The 16,750-nt window shown below is 50.5% G+C and overlaps 4 protein-coding genes across 4 annotated transcripts in view; 1 reads left to right on the plus strand and 3 right to left on the minus strand.

Moving 5' to 3' along the window:
* Positions 1-6,105: 6,105 nt before the first annotated feature.
* Positions 6,106-7,348, minus strand: ENH_00049440 (hypothetical protein, conserved; the record flags this gene model as incomplete). The annotated part of the gene is made up of 3 exons (XM_013581240.1): positions 6,106-6,280; positions 6,677-6,863; positions 7,105-7,348. 3 exons carry the CDS (start codon positions 7,346-7,348, stop codon positions 6,106-6,108), a joined length of 606 nt encoding a protein of 201 aa, XP_013436694.1.
* A 2,041-nt stretch (positions 7,349-9,389) lies between these two features.
* On the minus strand, positions 9,390-11,967 carry ENH_00049450 (Dynein heavy chain 10, axonemal, related; the record flags this gene model as incomplete). The annotated part of the gene is made up of 5 exons (XM_013581241.1): positions 9,390-9,608; positions 9,968-10,222; positions 11,057-11,270; positions 11,499-11,674; positions 11,863-11,967. The coding sequence occupies 5 exons, from the start codon at positions 11,965-11,967 to the stop codon at positions 9,390-9,392; spliced, it is 969 nt and encodes a 322-aa protein (XP_013436695.1).
* Positions 11,968-14,810: 2,843 nt separating this feature from the next.
* Positions 14,811-15,432, minus strand: ENH_00049460 (hypothetical protein; the record flags this gene model as incomplete). Its single annotated transcript, XM_013581242.1, has 2 exons — positions 14,811-15,083; positions 15,382-15,432. 2 exons carry the CDS (start codon positions 15,430-15,432, stop codon positions 14,811-14,813), a joined length of 324 nt encoding a protein of 107 aa, XP_013436696.1.
* Positions 15,433-15,658: 226 nt separating this feature from the next.
* ENH_00049470 (hypothetical protein) overlaps positions 15,659-16,750 on the plus strand; it is a gene marked incomplete at both ends in the record, with an annotated part of 3,370 nt that continues 2,278 nt past the window's right edge. The window contains one exon of the mRNA XM_013581243.1: positions 15,659-15,707. Within this exon, the coding sequence (XP_013436697.1) occupies positions 15,659-15,707 (49 nt within the window). The remainder of the gene's footprint in view (positions 15,708-16,750) is intronic.

Raw genomic sequence — 16,750 nt, forward strand, 5'->3', positions numbered from 1 at the left:
GTTTCATTTTTCAGGGGTTCTGCGCGCGGTGGAGAGCGTTGCAGTATTGACCCTTCAAATTACTATACCTCGAGTCCCAAACCCTAAACCCTAAACCCTAATCCTTAAACCCTAAACCCTAAACCCTTGAGACGCGGAAGAGCAGCGGCTATGTGTCGCTGGTTCTGCCGCCTCTCTTTATCCTCTTACCCGTGCGTTGCCATTGACTGCTCAGAGCTTAGGGTTTAGGGTTTGAGGTTTAGGATTTAGGGTTTAGGGTTTAGGGTTTAGGGTTTAGGGTTTAGGGTTTAGAGTGAAGGGCTTAGAGTTTAGGGTTTACGAGAGCCTTGCGCTTGGCCTCGAGTTTGCTTTCCAGGAGGGTTTGGAGAGACAAGGGTTTGGAGAAAGAAGAAAGGGTTTGAGAAACCACAAAAAGAGAATCTTTTTTTTCCTTTTGCTGCAGCAGCTCTCGTATCAAAGTTGTCTTTCCCGAGCCGCTCGGGCCTAAAACGCAAACCCTAAACCCTAAACCCTAAACCCTAAACCCTAAACCCTAAACCCTGAACCCTCGACCCGAAATTCGGCGAGAACCCAACGTGAAATCTCCAAACGCTAAAGCCTAAACCCTACGCCATAGATTGTAAAGCCTAAACCCTAGACTCTAAACCCTAAACCCTAGACTCTAAACCCTAAACCCTAGACTCTAAACCCTAAACCCTGCACCGCAAGCGCCTTTGCCCTCACTTCTGAGGGGCTGCTGCAGGGCCCGTTTGCTTGTGAGCCGGACCTAGCGCCGCAAGCAAAGGGTTTAGGGTTTAGGGTTTAGGGTTTAGGGTTTGGGGAGACCTGTGAGGAGCACGGGGACTTTGGCTTTGGTGAGGATCTTGAGGATGGCGAGGGTTCTTTTGGTTTCTTTTGTGGGGACGAGGAGGCGAGAAAGTGGGATCGTGGGATCGATGGGATCGATGGGATCGATGGGATCGATGGGATCGAGTGTGGGGTTTGTGGGGTTTGTGGGGTTTGTGGGGTTTATGGGATCGTCTGGGATCGTCTTCTCCCAGGGGACGAAGTAGGCTCTGTGTCTCCTCGCCTTCTCCATGGCTTCAGGAGAAGTCAAACTAATCCTCGTTTCCGTCTTTGCTGCTGCTGCTGCTGCTGCTGCTGCTGCTGCTGCTGCTGGGCCGTCTGCTGCTGCTGCGGCGTCGGCGGCTGCTGCTGCGTCGGGGCCGAACGCGGCGGCGCTGCTGCGGCGCGCAGCAGCAGCAGCAGCAGCAGCAGCAGCAGCAGCAGACTGCAAGTCGATGTTGAGGGCCAAGTCTATTGCTTCTGAGCCCTTGGGGAGAGCCGCCAAACCCTCAAAAAGGTCTTCGCAAAACCTCGAAAAGGACTTTTGATCTAAAGAAGAACTAAACCCTCCGACACTCCAAATGAAAGAAAACACAAAACAGGGAATTGCCAAAAACTCCAACTCCCCCGAGCTGTACAGACACCGCAACGCGCCAGCCTCCACGCTGCTCGCGCGCTGCGACAAACGACGGCCTGCGCGCAACCAAACCCTAAACCCTAAACCCTAAACCCTAAACCCTAAACCCTACGGCTCTGCAGCAGCCGCCCCACTGCCCCCGCTTTTAAATCCCCGGGGTTATTGCCCGCAGTCTGCTTAAGCACGGATTCGACAGTTTTCAGTATTGTGCACTCCAGGGTTTAGGGTTTAGGGTTTAGGGTTTAGGGTTTAGGGTTTAGGGTTTGGGGTTTAGGGTTCACGGTGTAGCAGAGATTACGGTGTCTCCCTGCAGGCGCTGAACTGGAGTCTGCCCTCCAGGCTTCACGATTTAGGGTTTAGGGTTTAGGGTTTAGGGTTTAGGGTTTAGGGTTTGGGGTTTACTTCTGGGGTCTCCGGAGTCCTTGTTGTCGGTGTGGCGCAAATTCGGAGGCGGGGGGTTTAAGGGAAGGCCCAGAAGTGCAACGAGGAGGCGGCAAATGGAGGAAACCACCATTTCTGCAGTCAGTTTGCTGCTGCTGCTGCTGCTGCTGCTGCTGCTGCTGCTGCTGCTGCTGCTGCTGAGGCCTTCGCTCTCCAGGAAAACTTCGCAAGGGGGAATCGACAACTCAAAGAGGTCCCGCAAAGTCGACGTAAACTCCTCGCTCACAAACTCCCCGATCCTGACAGAAGACCCTAGGGTTTAGGGTTTAGGGTTTGGGGTTTAGGGTTTAGGGTTTGAGGTCTACGGGCTAGGGGTTAGGAATTCGAGCCAGGGAAGTACGGCCAATGAATCAGAAACGCGCATTGAAGCAGACAAGCACCAGCAGCAGCAGCAGCAGCAGCAGTAGCAGCATCAGCAACAGCAGCAGCAGCAGTAGCAGCATCAGCAACAGCAGCAGCAGCAGTAGCAGCAGCATTAGCAGCAGCATTAGCAGCAGCATTACCAGCAGAATAGCAGCAGCAGCAGGCATAGCAGCATTGAAACCAACACTAGCAGCATTAGCAGCAGCATTAGCAGCATCAGCATCAAAAGCAGACTAGCTGCATTAGCAGCACTAGCATTAGCAGCAGCAGCAGCAGCAGCAGCAAAAGCAGACCAGCTGCATTAGCAGCACTAGCATTAGCAGCAGCAGCAGCAGCAGCAGCAAAAGCAGACCAGCTGCACTAGCAGCACTAGCATTAGCAGCAGCAGCAGCAGCAAAAGCAGACCAGCTGCACTAGCAGCACTAGAATTAGCAGCAGCAGCAGCAGCAGCAGCAAAAGCAGACCAGCTGCACTAGCAGCACTAGCATTAGCAGCAGCAGCAGCAGCAGCAAAAGCAGACCAGCTGCACTAGCAGCACTAGCATCAGCAGCAGCAGCAGTAGCAGCAAAAGCAGACCAGCTGCATTAGCAGCACTAGCACTTGCAGCAGCAGCAGCAGCAGCAGCAGCAGCAGCAGCAGCAGCAGCAGCAGCAGCAGCAGCAGCAGCAGACCTGGCGAGCCAGGAGTCGAGGACTTGTCTCCAGCGCAGCACTTGTTTGGAGACAAAAAGAATTCCGCAGCGGCTGACAGTCGCTGGAGAAGCAGCAGCTAAATCGGAGACTTCAAACAGCAGCCGAATGGAGGGCGTCAGCCGCATGCGCTCCCCTGCCCGCAAACCCTAAACCCTAAACCCTAAACCCTAAACCCTAAACCCTAAACCCTAAACCCTGGGTCTGCGCCGCGCGGCCTCAGCACTGCGCCGCCAGCTGGAAGGCGGGTGCGAAGCGGACGGGGTGGAGCAGCAGGATCGCTCTCTCCACAACCCCGCAAACCCTAAACCCTAAACCCTAAACCCTAAACCCTAAACCCTAAACCCTCACCGTTGGGAAGGCAGAGCATTTGGTTGTCGTCTAGAACGGTGTTGAGGCTTTCGACCCAAAGGCTGTCTATGGGCCCGTCGAAGATGATCCACTGGTTGCTTGGTGCTGCTGCTGCTGCTGCTGCTGCTGCTGCTGCTGCAGGCGCTGCTGCTGCTGCTGCTGCTGCTGCTGCTTCAGCAGTTGCTTCCGCGTCTATGAAGCTGCGAATTATGCTGCTGCAAACCCCGTCAGACCACTCTTTTGTGGTTTCGTTTAGCTTCCCCAGCAGCTCCCAGCTATCCAACGATTTAGGGTTTACGGTGCGGCACTGCAGAGCCAGGGGGCCCCCAAGGGGGGCCCCCAGGGGGGCCCCCCTGAAGAAAGAAACCCCTGTGGGGTCTCTGGGATCGTCGTATCCAGCAGCTTCCTCCTCCGCCTCCTCGGGGTCTTCTCTGAAGCCGTTGCTGCTGCCCTCCTGCTGCTGCTGCTGCTGCTGCTGCTGCTGCTGCTGCTGCTGCTGCTGCTGCTGCTGCTGCTTGGGGCTGCTGCCGCTTGCTTCTTCTTCTTCGGAGTCAGTTTGCTGCGAGTCACTTTCTCCTTCTTCTTCTCCTTTTGCTTCGCTTTCCGTGGAGACAGGAGAAGCCTCGGGGCTGCTGTGCTTCCCAGCAGCAGCAGCAGCAGCAGCAGCAGCAGCAGCAGCAGCAGCAGCAGCAGCAGCAGCAGTGGATATCAAACCACTCTTGCCGCTGCCCGGAGGCCCCAAAATTATAACTCCTCGCCGATTTTCAAGAAGCTGCTGCAGACTCACGCTGGCCCTGATGCCTTCTTCGCTCGGCACCAGGCTGCGCGCAAACCCTAGACCCTAAACCCTAAACCCTAAACCCTAAACCCTAAACCCTAAACCCTAAACCCTAACCGAATGGCCTGCGCTAGGATTGCCTCTTCCGCCCTGCTGGGGTCTTTTCTCCTCAACTCCCCCGCCCTCTCGAGAGCAGCTTTTGCTGCTCGTAAGCCGAAGTCGTAGTGAATTTGGGGCGACAGCTGGGGCCACAAACCCTAAACCCTAAACCCTAAACCCTAAACCCTAAGTCCTAAACCCTAAACCCTAAACCCTAGACCCTAGACCCTAAACCCCAAACCGTAAGCCCCGCGCGGCGTGGCGCGGGCGAGCAAGCGGCTCCGTCTGTGCAGGCGCAGTGGGGCCTTCTCGAGCGGGCTAGGGTTTAGGGTTTAGGGTTTAGGGTTTAGGGTTTGGGCTTGCCTGCTGCTTGCAGAGGTCGAAGAACCGGACGAACTTGGAGGCCAAGGGTTTAGGGTTTGCAAACCCTTGCGCGAAAATGGTGATTTCGTAAATGGCCAGAGAATCCGGAAACACCATTGCAACGGGGCGGAACAAACTCGAGAGGTTTGAAGGAAGTTGAGTTCTTCCTAAATAATTAGGGTTTAGGATTGCAAACACTGCGCTGCTCCTCCGCAGCCCCAGCCCGAAACCCGCCGAGTCCTGCAGCGCGCGAAACGCGGTTTAGGGTTTAGGGTTTAGGGTTTAGGGTTTAGCGTTTAGGGTTTGGGGTTTCGGGTTTGGGGTTTAGGGTTTAGGGTTTGGGGTTTAGGGTTTGGGGTTTAGGGTTTAGGGTTTGGGTTTTGCGTGTTGCTTGTAGAGGGTTTCAGGCTAAACTGTACGCGACAAGGGGTTTAGGGTTTAGGAGGGCTGAGGGCCAGGGGATGAAGGCGCAGAGCTGATGCTCCAGGCCTAGGGTTTAGGGTTTAGGGTTTAGGGTTTAGGGTTTATGGTTTAGGGCTCGGGGCAAACCCTGGGAGCAGCTCCCAGTTGCGTGCAAGCAGCCGCGTCGCCGGGAGCAGCAGTCGGGGTGTCGGGCGCGTAGGGTTTAGGGTTTAGGGTTTAGGGTTTAGGGTTTAGGGTTTAGGGTTTAGGGTTTAGGGTTTGCCTGGGGAGGGGTTTTGGGCTGCTGCGCCAGCAAGTGGTGCATGCGCAGCAGCTGCTGCGCAACGACTGACAAAACCTCCAAGTCGAGTCTGTTGAATTCGTCGAGGCAGGCCCACGCCCCGCTGGCGAGCGCGCCTGCGCAAACCCTAAACCCTAAACCCTAAACCCTAAACCCTAAACCCTAAACCCCAAACCCTAGGCCCCAGGCCCGGGCTCCGCACCTAAACCCTGCGGCGGCAGCAGCCACGGGCGCTGCCCCGAGGCTGCAGCGCGTCTGGCGCAGAGGCCGCTGCGCGCGCGGCCAAGGGTTTAGGGTTTAGGGTTTAGGGTTTAGGGTTTAGGGTTTGGCGCACCGGCGAAAACCTTGTCCAAAACGTACAAGTCCACCGAATCCGAACAATTCAAAGTCACACAAAATAATCCCAAAACTTTCGAAAGTTCTTTTACAGTTTCTGTTTTTCCAGAACCCGCGGGCCCCGCCACGCTGCTGTTGAGGCACAGCTCCTTCAGGGCCGCTGCGCGCACAAACCCTAAAAAAGGGTTTAGGGTTTAGGCTCTGGGCGGAGGCCTTTGGCCTTCGGGTTCCGTCCCAACGCACTTACCGATGCGCACCATCACTAGTAGCGAGGGTTTAGGGTTTACAGCCGCTAGGGTTTAGGGTCTCTATGGCTTTGCATCTCTAGGGTTTGGGATTCCTAGGGTTTAGGGTTTGCCGTGTCTAGGGTTTAGGGTTTCGTGTCAGAACGCCTGCATATCACTACTGAACCTCAACACTCGAACTGCGCAACCCCTCGAGAGTCTGAATTCACGGCTTAGCGCCTACGGCCCAGGGTTTAGGGTTTAGGGTTTAGGGTTTAGGGTTTAGGGTTTAGGGTTTAGGGTTTACTGGTGATGGTGAGCCAGCATCTATCAGTCAAAGGGGTTATTACTAGCCGCTGTGGGGCCCCCAAATATTCATAGCCATAATCGAAGGCAGCAGAAAGCTGCTGCAGCAGCAGCAGCTCTTTGTCGGGGTCCCAGTAGTGCCGCAGCTGCTTCTGCCAGTCAAACCTAAACGCAAACCCTAAACCCTAAACCCTAAACCCTAAACCCTAAACCCTAAGCCCTAAACCCTAAGCCCTAGGCGCGACGCCGAGGGGCCCGGCAGCGAGCGCTGCTGCTGGGCCTCCAAAGCTCCCGTCTCGGACGAAGCCGCGAGGTCCACAGGAACCTCCAAACCCTAAACCCTAAACCCTAAACCCTAAACCCTAAACCCTAGAAGCTGAGTTGCAGCTGCTTCGCTGGCTCGTCTCGCGGAAACCCTAAACCCTCGCCCGCAAAGTCCGACCCCAGGGCGAGTGGCGCTGGCGGCGGGCGCCGCGGCCGCCGCAAACCCCAAACTTCAAACCCTAAACCCTAAACCCTAAACCCTAAACCCTAAACCCTAAACCCTAAACCCTCGCGGACGCGTCGGGGTCTTCTGCGTTGAGGTGGAGAAGGGCTGCTGCTGCGTCTCTGTTGTGCAGCACTTGAATTGCCAAACCCGAAACAATTAATCTTTCCAAAGAAGACAAAGGAAGGCGAATGAGTTCAGTGAGCTGCTGCAGCTGCTGCTGCTGCTGCGAAACCACCAGCTCCAGCTGGCCCCCGCCGCCTGCGCCAAACCCTAAACCCTAAACCCTAAACCCTAAACCCCGGCCCCCGCGACTCAACCCAAACCCTAAACCCTAGCCCCCAGGCTGCCACACGCCAGCAGCGGATGCCGCTTTCTCCTGCTCCGCGACCAGGAACGCCAACGGCTTAGGGTTTAGGGTTTAGGGTTTAGGGTTTAGGGTTTAGGGTTTAGGGTTTAGGGTTTAGTGTTTAGGGTTTAGGGTTTAGGGTTTAGGGTTTACTTTGGAGAGCTTCTTCGACCTCGAGGGTCCAGAAGACTTGGTGGAGGCAGGAAGACACCTGGGCGGGGGTTTGGAAGATCCAGTCTTTGTCGAGGTGTCTGTACACCTCAGTGCGTTTGCTTTTAATTATTTTAAAAAGGGTTTTCTTCATTGTCATTTCTAAATCTTGCAACCACTTCTCCACAGGGCCTCGCAGCTTGAAGGCCTTGTGAAACGCCACCCGCTCCCCCTCGCCAGACACCATTCCTGCCGCAAACCCCAAATTAGGGTTTAGGGTTTAGGGTTAGGGTTTAGGGTTTAGGTTTAGGGTTTGGGGTTTGGGCTGGGGGTCTGCATCTGCGGCGCGTGGAGCGCTGCTGGTTCCGAATGCCCGGCGGGGCATCCCCGGGCCGAGGCTCCAGGGTTTAGGGTTTAGGGTTTAGGGTTTAGGGTTTAGGGTTTGGGCACCGGCGACGTCGGGGTTTCGCAGATCGCCTTCTTGCCAAAGTCCCCGAAGGCCTCCAAAACACTTTTGCACAATTGTTTCGACAGCAGCAAATTGGCGGCTGCTGCTGGTGAGTTCGAGGAGTTCTCGATTGGAGAGAAAGTAGAGTCTCGGAAACGCCTCCCGCTTGCTCTGCGCAAACCCTAAACCCTAAACCCTAAACCCTAAACCCTAAACCCTAAACCCTAAACCCTAGACCCGGGCCCCACGCCCTGGGCCCTTCGGCGCGGAGCGGCACGCGCGGCTGCGCACTCTTCCGCGCCTGGCTTCGCTCGAACGAGCTGCTGAGGGAGCAGCAACCCCAAAACCCTTTTTTAGGGTTTAGGGTTTAGGGGCGAGGATTCAGGGCCTAGAGGCCGGCGTTTGGGCTTCGCGGCTGAGGGTCAAGGGTTTAGGGTTTAGGGTTTGTCGCGCCAGGTTGACGGCTCAGCGCGTCGCGGGGGGCGGCGCGCCTGAAGCCGAGGGTTCAGGGTTTAGGGTTTAGGGTTTAGGGTTTAGGGTTTAGGGTTTGCCTGGAGGTAGTCTTCGAGGCCGCGTTTGACCTCGTCGAGGGTTTGGTTGAGGGTTTTGAGGGTTTGGAGGCGGCCCTCCTTCGTGCATGCAGGGAGGCAGCAGTTGTTGGCAGCAAGTTCGCTGCAGAGGGTTTTCCATGCTGCAGCAGCAGCAGCAAACTTTGCTGCTTCTGGGGGCAGCTGTTTGCGGGTTTCTGGAGCAGCAAAAACAGCACTTAAGGACAAACAGCTGTGCTGCAGCAGCAACCACTCTTCTAGGGTTTCCTGCACCGTCTTCAACGCCACCTGCAAACCCTCCACTTCTTCCCGAATAAACGCCCCAAAACGAGACCCTGAACGGTCAAGGGTTTAGGGTTTAGGGTTTGTCGCGCCAGGTTGACGGCTCAGCGCGTCGCGGGGGGCGGCGCGCCTGAAGCCGAGGGTTCAGGGTTTAGGGTTTAGGGTTTAGGGTTTAGGGTTTAGGGTTTGCCTGGAGGTAGTCTTCGAGGCCGCGTTTGACCTCGTCGAGGGTTTGGTTGAGGGTTTTGAGGGTTTGGAGGCGGCCCTCCTTCGTGCATGCAGGGAGGCAGCAGTTGTTGGCAGCAAGTTCGCTGCAGAGGGTTTTCCATGCTGCAGCAGCAGCAGCAAACTTTGCTGCTTCTGGGGGCAGCTGTTTGCGGGTTTCTGGAGCAGCAAAAACAGCACTTAAGGACAAACAGCTGTGCTGCAGCAGCAACCACTCTTCTAGGGTTTCCTGCACCGTCTTCAACGCCACCTGCAAACCCTCCACTTCTTCCCGAATAAACGCCCCAAAACGAGACCCTGAACCGCCAAAACACGCTTTAGGGTTTAGGGTTTAGGGTTTAGTGTTTAGGGTTTAGGGTTTAGGGTTTAGGGTTTAGGGTGTAGGGTTTAGGGTTTAGGGTTTAGGGTTTGCGGTGCGCCTGCGGCGCAAGGCCACGGGAGGGCGACCCGCAAAAAAACGAAGACCAGCTCATCGCTGTAAAAAACATGGCGAAGCTTCAGGGTTTAGGGTTTAGGGTTTAGGGTTTAGGGTTTAGAATTAGGGTTTGGGTTTAGGCGGCAGCAGCACTGCAAGAGGTCCCTGCATTTTGCCAAACCCTAAACCCTAAACCCTAAACCCAACCCCTAAACCACAAACCCTGAACCCTAAACCCTATCCCCTAAACCCCAAATTCCAGCCCGTAAACCCCAGTCCCTAAACCCCAAACCCTAAACCCCAAATGCTAAACCCTAAACCCTGAACCCTAAACCGCAAACCCTAAACCCTAAACCCTAAACCCTAAACCCTAAACCCTAGAAGGGAGTATCTCGCCTGCAATGGTGTTGACGCTGACGAGGGAGTCTTCTAGGGTTGCGTAAACCTCTTCAAGAGGTCCCAAAATAAAAAGATTATCTTTATTGACATTTCTGCTGACAAGAGGCAGCAGCAAAGACCCCCAGGTTTGCTGCAGCGACTGCAGCAAACCCTCGAGGGTTTCCTCCGCAGTCGCGTCCGAAGACAGAGTCTGCACCCAAACCCTAAACCCTAAACCCTAAACCCTAAACCCTAAGCCCGGCGCCAGCCCCCTGAAGCGCCCAGACCGGCTGTGCAAGCCCTCAGCTCTAAGCCTCAGGCCCAAACCCTGAACCCTCACCCCTAAACCCTAAACCCTAAACCCTAAACCCTGAACCCTGGCCCCTAGACCCTAAACCCTAAACCCTAAACCCTAGGCCCTGGCCCCTAAACCCTAGTCCCTACCCTAAACCCTAATCTGTCAGTAAACGGCGTTTTGCCGTGTTGGCGGTTTGCCGCTACGCGCTGCGCAGCTGCCTCCAGCAGCCGCAGCTAGGGTTTAGGGTTTAGGGTTTAGGGTTTAGGGTTTACGAGGATGTCGGGGTTTTGGGTGAGCTCCTTGACTTGGGTGACTTCGGCGAGGGTTAGCTGAGGGTCTCGGAGGTTTAGAGTGGGGCCCACGAGCTGCTGCAGCAAACCCCAATGTCTTTCTTTCAAAGAAGGGTTTTTCAAAGATTTGCAAACCCCCAAAGAGTCTCTAAAACCATTTAAAGAAGAAATTAGGGTTTGGTAAACCTCCTGAGACCCTAGACACGGAGCCAGCCGCTGCAAACGCTTCAGAAAACCCTGAAACACAACCCCGCAAACCCCAAACCCTAAACCCTAAACCCTAAACCCTAAACCCTAAACCCTAAACCCTAAACCCCAAACCCTCAGCCCAAGGCCACCTGACCACACGCTCACGGCGAAGAACGGCAACAAGGAGGTTCTCTCTTTCCTCTGCAAAGCTGGATCTCTAGGGTTTGTGGTTTAGGGTTTAGGGTTTACAGATCAGGGTTTATGGTTAAAGATCTCAGTCTAGGGTTTAGGGTCTACGGCTGAGGGATTGGGGTTCAGGGTTTAGGGTTTAGGGTTTAGGGTTCAAAAGTCACGGTTTAGGGTTAAGCGTTAAGGGTTAAGGGTTAAGGGCTTAGGGTTTAGGGTTAAGGGTTTAGGGTTTAGGGTTTAGGGTTTAGGGTTTGCTGGCCTGCACAGTGTTTTGGAGCTGGGGGACTTGGCATTTCCAGAAAAGTTGTTCTCCAGCTTCTTTTTTGAATTCCAAATATTCTTCTTTTATTTTAAAACAACTTTCCAAACTTTCGCAGAGTTCGAGGGTTTCTTCAAAACCCTCGAAAGGGGCCGCGTCCACGTGCAGCACTTCCTCGCACCTGCGCAAACCCTAAACCCTAAACCCTAAACCCTAAACCCTAAGCCCTAAACCCTAAGCCTTAGGCCATGGGTTCTACGCGCTGTAGAGCAGCTGCATGCAGTTTACTGTTCTTTAGGGTTTAGGCAAAGGGGTAGCCAGCGTCTAGGGTTTCTGGCCGGAGCTGCCGGGCTGCAGCAGCCTAGGGTTTAGGGTTTAGGGTTTAGGGTTTAGGGTTTAGGGTTTAGGGTTTCGGGCCTTCTGCATCGGTTGACTTCTTCTGTGAGCTCTTCGAGCTGCTTGCGAATGACTGCGAGGGTTTCTTTGAGCTGTTCCATATTGGCGTCTGCTTTGTACAAATTAGGGTTTAGGGTTTGCTCCCTCAAAAACCCTAATTTGTGGTTTACGGAAGGCAGCGCCGCCTTGAGCTCCTCCTGGAACCTCTTCGTGCTGCCTTCAACAGAGTAAGCCGCGAACTGCACTTGAGTCCTGCGTCCCCAAAACAAGGATTTAGGGTTTAGGGTTTAGTGTTTAGGGTTTAGGGTTTAGTGTTTAGGGTTTAGGGTTTAGGGTTTAGGGTTTAGCAGCCAGAGCTCGGCCTGCACTGACACCCCCAGCGCGCCAGGCACCTCCCCGCGAAGCGCTCAACGCTCAACACCCAGGTTCATGGCTTAGGGTTTAGGGTTTAGGGTTTAGGGTTTAGGGTTTAGGGTTTACCTGAGGGCCGCCAAACCCTGCAGGAGTTCAGCGAGTTGGGCTTTTGTTCCCGCGTCAAGTCGAACTGAAGCTCTTTTTAAAACATCGAAAATATCCGAAACTTTCAAAGCTTCTGCTTCGACTCCGGGAAGAACATTCTTTTTGACTTCGTTCAAGTAGCAGTTGAAGTCCACGTACTGCGGCACCGCAAACCCTAAATTAGGGTTTAGGGTTTAAGCGCCAACGGCGAGTCTTTCCCAAGCCACCAACCTGCCCCCCGCCCACGCGTCCACAGCGGCGCCAGTCGACAACGGTGGCGCCCGCTTGCGAACAAACCCTAAACCCTAAACCCTAAACCCTAGGCCCCAAACCCTAAACCCTAAACCCTAAACCCTAAACCCCAAGCCCTGGGACCAACAGCATTGATATCCTCGGGGACCACAGAGAGCTTCGCGTTTGCTGTGGCAATCTCTTGAAGCAGCTTTGTCATTTTCGCGTTTGCCAGCTGAGCCGCAAACTCCAAACCCTAAACCCTAAACCCTAAACCCTAAATCGCGGTTTTCTCCTGTGGGCAAACTGCCCTCTGCACCACCGCCCTGTTGAGAGCGCTCAACTAGATGTCTGAACAGCCCGCCACACTTCAGGGTTTAGGGTGCAGGGTCTAGGGTCTACGATTAGGGTTTAGGGTTTAGGGTTTAGGGTTTAGGGTTTAGGGTTTTTGCCTGCGGGAGGTAGGCTTGAACGGCCCCAGTGGCCCTTTTCAGAGAAGGCAAAAGGGCCTTTTGCAATTTCGAAATGTCCAAACAAAATAAACCCTCGTGAAGTTGAGGAGCTGCTGCAGCGAGGGTTTCGGAGTCTCGCTGCCACGCGGTCAGCAGCCGGCTGCCCGCAAACCCTAAACCCTAAACCCTAAACCCTAAACCCTAAACCCTAAACCCTAAACCGTAAGCCCTGAGCCCGAGGCACAGAGCGCTGGGGGCAGCAAACGAAACGGGGGCTCGGCGGCTGCAGCCCATGGCTGAGGCTTTGATTCTGGCAGAGGCGAATAAGGGTTTAGGGTTTAGGGTTTAGGGTTTAGGGTTTAGGGTTCGGGGATACTCGAAATCAGAAACTTCCATTTTCTCTAAACTGGCATTTGTGAGGCCCTCGGTGTTGTTGTAAACCTCCACATATTTCTGCGCGTAAAGCAGACTCGAAACCCTAAACCCTGAAGCCTAAACCCTAAACCCTAAACCCTAATTTTTTGTGCCACAGAGCTGCCTCAGCCTCTAAATACCTCCGCATTTGTTCTATACTGAAGTAGCCACTAGGGTTTAGGGTTAGGGTTTTAGGACTTCGAGAAAAGCCCTCAGAGGCGCCCTTTCTCCCTCCGCCAGCCGAGCTAGGGTTTAGGGTTTAGGGTTTAGGGTTTAGGGTTTGTCTCACTGTGAAGCCCTCCGCAGCAGCAGCAACTCTGTTGAAAAGCTGATCCACCAATTGGAGTGTTTGTGCAGCTAATTGCGGCAGTTGCGATTCATCGCTATTTAAAAATAAAGAAAAGGAGCGGGTTCCACTTTCTTCTTCTATCGAATCTGCAAACCCTAAACCCTAAACCCTAAACCCTAAACCCTAAACCCCAAACCCTACCCTGTGCGCTGCGGATTCAGCTGGTTCCTGCGGCTCCACGCCACGCGGCAGACTCGCGAAGGGCTTACCGCGTAGCGCCTAGGGTTTAGGGTTTAGAGTTTAGGGTTTAGGGTTTAGGGTTTAGGGTTTAGGGTTTAGGGTTTACCGAATCCCACGAGAGGGTTTATAAAAGGCCCCATTTCCTCCGCCGACAAAAAAGAAGGCGTGGAGGACAAAATGCGAAAAGTGTCTTCGAGCAGTTCTTTGAAAAATGAAATGAAGGCAGCTCTAATAAATAAACAACAAATAAATAAATTAATTAGTAATAAATGAATAATAATTAATTAATTAATTAATTACTTGATCAATAATTAATTAATTGATTAATTAATTAATTAATTAATTAATTAATTAATTAACTAACAAATAAATAAATGATACATAAATAAATAAATATATGAATCATAAATAAATAAGTAAATAAAGAAACAACAAATAAATAATAAATAAATAAATAAATAAATAATAAATAAATAAATAAATAAATAAATAAATAAATGATAAATAGTAAATAAGTAACAAATAAATAATAAATGAATAAATGCGTAAATATATACATATATAGATAAATACTGAATAACAAATAACTAATAAATAAACAAATTAATTAATTAATTAATTAATTACGGATAAGTAACTGAGCAAGTAAATAAATAAATATGTAAATAAATAAATATATGTACATATATAAAGATACAAACATAAAAGTGTATATATATATACATATATATATATGCATATATATTTATATACATGTGAAAATAAACAAATAAAGGAAAAAATAAATAATAAATAAATAAATGATAATTAATTGCCAATTGATAATTAATAGTAGGAAATAAATAATATCACAGAAGTGATTAACAAAAAAGAAAATAAAAATAAATAATAAAAAAATTAACAAATTAATTAACAATAAATTAACAGATCAGAGGTACTAATAAATTTACAACAAATAAATAATAAATAAATTATAAATTATAAATTATAAATTAATAAAAATAAATAAAAGATAAATAAATAATTACAAATAATTAACTATTAAATCAAAAATGATGAACAAATAGTCAAAAATAAAAAACAATCATAATAATGAATAAATGATTAATAACAGATGAGTCATTAATAAATAAATAAACAAATAATTAACAATTCAATTAAGTAAAATAATCAATTACACAACATGATTAATTAATTAATTAATTAATTAATTAATTAATTAATTAATTAATTATTTAATTAATTAATTAATTAATTAATTAATTATGTTGCTTAATTAATTAATTAACTAATTACTTAATTATGTTGCTTAATTAATTAATTAAGTTGTTAATTAATTAATTAATTAATTAATTAACTAAGCAACATAATTAATTAATTAGCTAATTAATTAATTATGTAATTGAATAATTATGCTAATTATTTAATTAATTAATTTAATTAATTTACAAGTGAGTAAATAAACAGAATTAATTATTTAATTTTGTTTATTCACTTAATTCTTCTTAAGGCATCCACTTACAACTTTTATCTAATTGACAATTTATTTATTTATTATTTATTATTTATTTATTTATTTATTTATTTATTGATTTATTTATTATTTGTTTATTTATTTATTTATTTATTTATTTGTTTATTTATTTATTTATTATTTAAAATTAATTTTTACTTTTGAGGAAACAAAGAAGTGCCACTTCGCGAAACTTCCAAATGGACAATTAAGAGAGCACTTTCAGCAGAAGGCAGCAAAGCTGCTGCTGCTGCTGCTGCTGCTGTTGCTGCTGCTGCTGCTGCAGCAGCAGGGGGCCTCCCGCGGGCGTCCCCCAGCTTTCGCGCAGCGGGCTGCAGCCGCCGCTGCTGCTGCTGCTGCTGCTGCTGCTGCTTCTGCTGCTGCTGCTGCTGCTGCTTCCCCTCTCTCGCCATCTCCTCAAATAACTCCTACACAAAACAAACCCTAAACCCTAAACCCTAGCCCTTGCACTCCAACACGCCGCCTCTCCCTAAACCCTGAACCCTAGACCCTAAACCCCAAACCCTAAACCCCAAACCCTAAACCCTAAACCCTAAACCCGCAGCCTTCCCCGCCAATTTGGCCCGGGCAGCGCGGCCTGGCCCCCTGGGCCACTACACGCCCAAACCCCAAACCCCAAACCCCAAACCCCAAACCCCAACCCCCAAACCCCAAACCCTAAACCCTAAACCCTAAACCCTAAACCCTAAACCCTAAACCCTAAACCCTGACGAGGGCGCGAATGAGGGCTTTGGTGGCTCCGACGGCGAAGTCCATGAGGCCAGCTTCGAAAATAAAATTGCAAAGTTTTATAAATCGAATTAATTTTCGACAATGCATTCTTTTGGTGGCTTTTTCAGTGAAGGAAACCAAACCCTCGCTGCTGCGGGGGGCCCGCAAACCCCCAAACCCTAAACCCTCGCCCGCGCCAAACCCCCGCTCGCCGCTGCGCAGCCCTGCAACGCGCAAACCCTAAACCCTAAACCCTAAACCCTAAACCCTAATGGAGCCGGGCAAAACCCAGCTCCAACTACGTACGGCAACAGCGGCATGTAAGGGACCAACAATCATGTGCACTTCCCCTACAGGGTTTAGGGTTTAGGGTTTAGGGTTTAGGGTTCAGGGTTTACGGTTGGAGTTTTACGGCGTTGGGTTTAGGGTTTAGGGTTTAGGGTTTAGGGTTTGCCTGGAACTGCAAGCTCATCGCCTCGCTGGCCTCCCGCGAATCCGCTCTTCTGCAAAAAGTCCTGGAGAGAATTTGAGCAAGCTTTTTGAATCTGCGAACAAAACCTAAACCCTAAACCCTAAACCCTAAACCCTAAACCCTAAAACCTAAACCCTAAACTCTAAGCACTGAAAGCTGAAGGGCTACACCTCCAGGAGATCCAGACCCTAAAGTGTAGGATAGGTCCTTTGTTCCCTCTTTGTAAGCTCACCCTAAGCCCTAAACCCTAAACCCTAAACCCTAAACCCTAAACCCTAAACCCTAAACCCTAAACCCTAAGAATAAACCCTAAACCCTAAACCCTAAACCCTAAACCCTAAACCCTAGAGCACCTTGAAGCGGGGCAAACCGAGAACGCCAGCCCCAATTCAACAAAACCCTAAACCCTAAACCCTAAACCCTAAACCCTAAACCCTAAACCCTAAACCCTAAACCCGAAAGCCTAAACCGTGAACCCTAAACCCTGAACCCTAAACCCTAAACCCTGAACCCTAAACCCTAAACCCTAGCACCTCAGCGACAACGGTGTCCCAGAGTCTGCGGAGTCCTGCAGCAAAGTGCTGCTGCTTGTGTTTTTGGATCTCCTCGAGCTGCTGCAGCAGCAGCAAACTTTCTGCTGCTGCTGCTGGCAGCAAAGATCTATTTGTCAATTTAATTGCAGAAGAATTAGCAGCAAGCAGCGCCGGCAGCAGCAAACGATCCAGAGAAAATAAATTCTTCTCCAGCAGCTCTGCGCAAGTCCTGAGCAGCAGCAGCACGCCGAGGGTTTAGGGTTTGCGGCTAGGGTTTAGGGTTTGGCGCTTGCCGCTAGGGTTTAGCCTTCAAAGGGCCTAGGGTTTGCCGCCAGAGTCTAGGGTTTGGGGCCAGGGT

The sequence above is a fragment of the Eimeria necatrix genome, genomic scaffold (assembly GCF_000499385.1).
Source record: "Eimeria necatrix Houghton genomic scaffold, Enh_scaff388, whole genome shotgun sequence".
Lineage (NCBI taxonomy): Eukaryota > Apicomplexa > Conoidasida > Eucoccidiorida > Eimeriidae > Eimeria > Eimeria necatrix.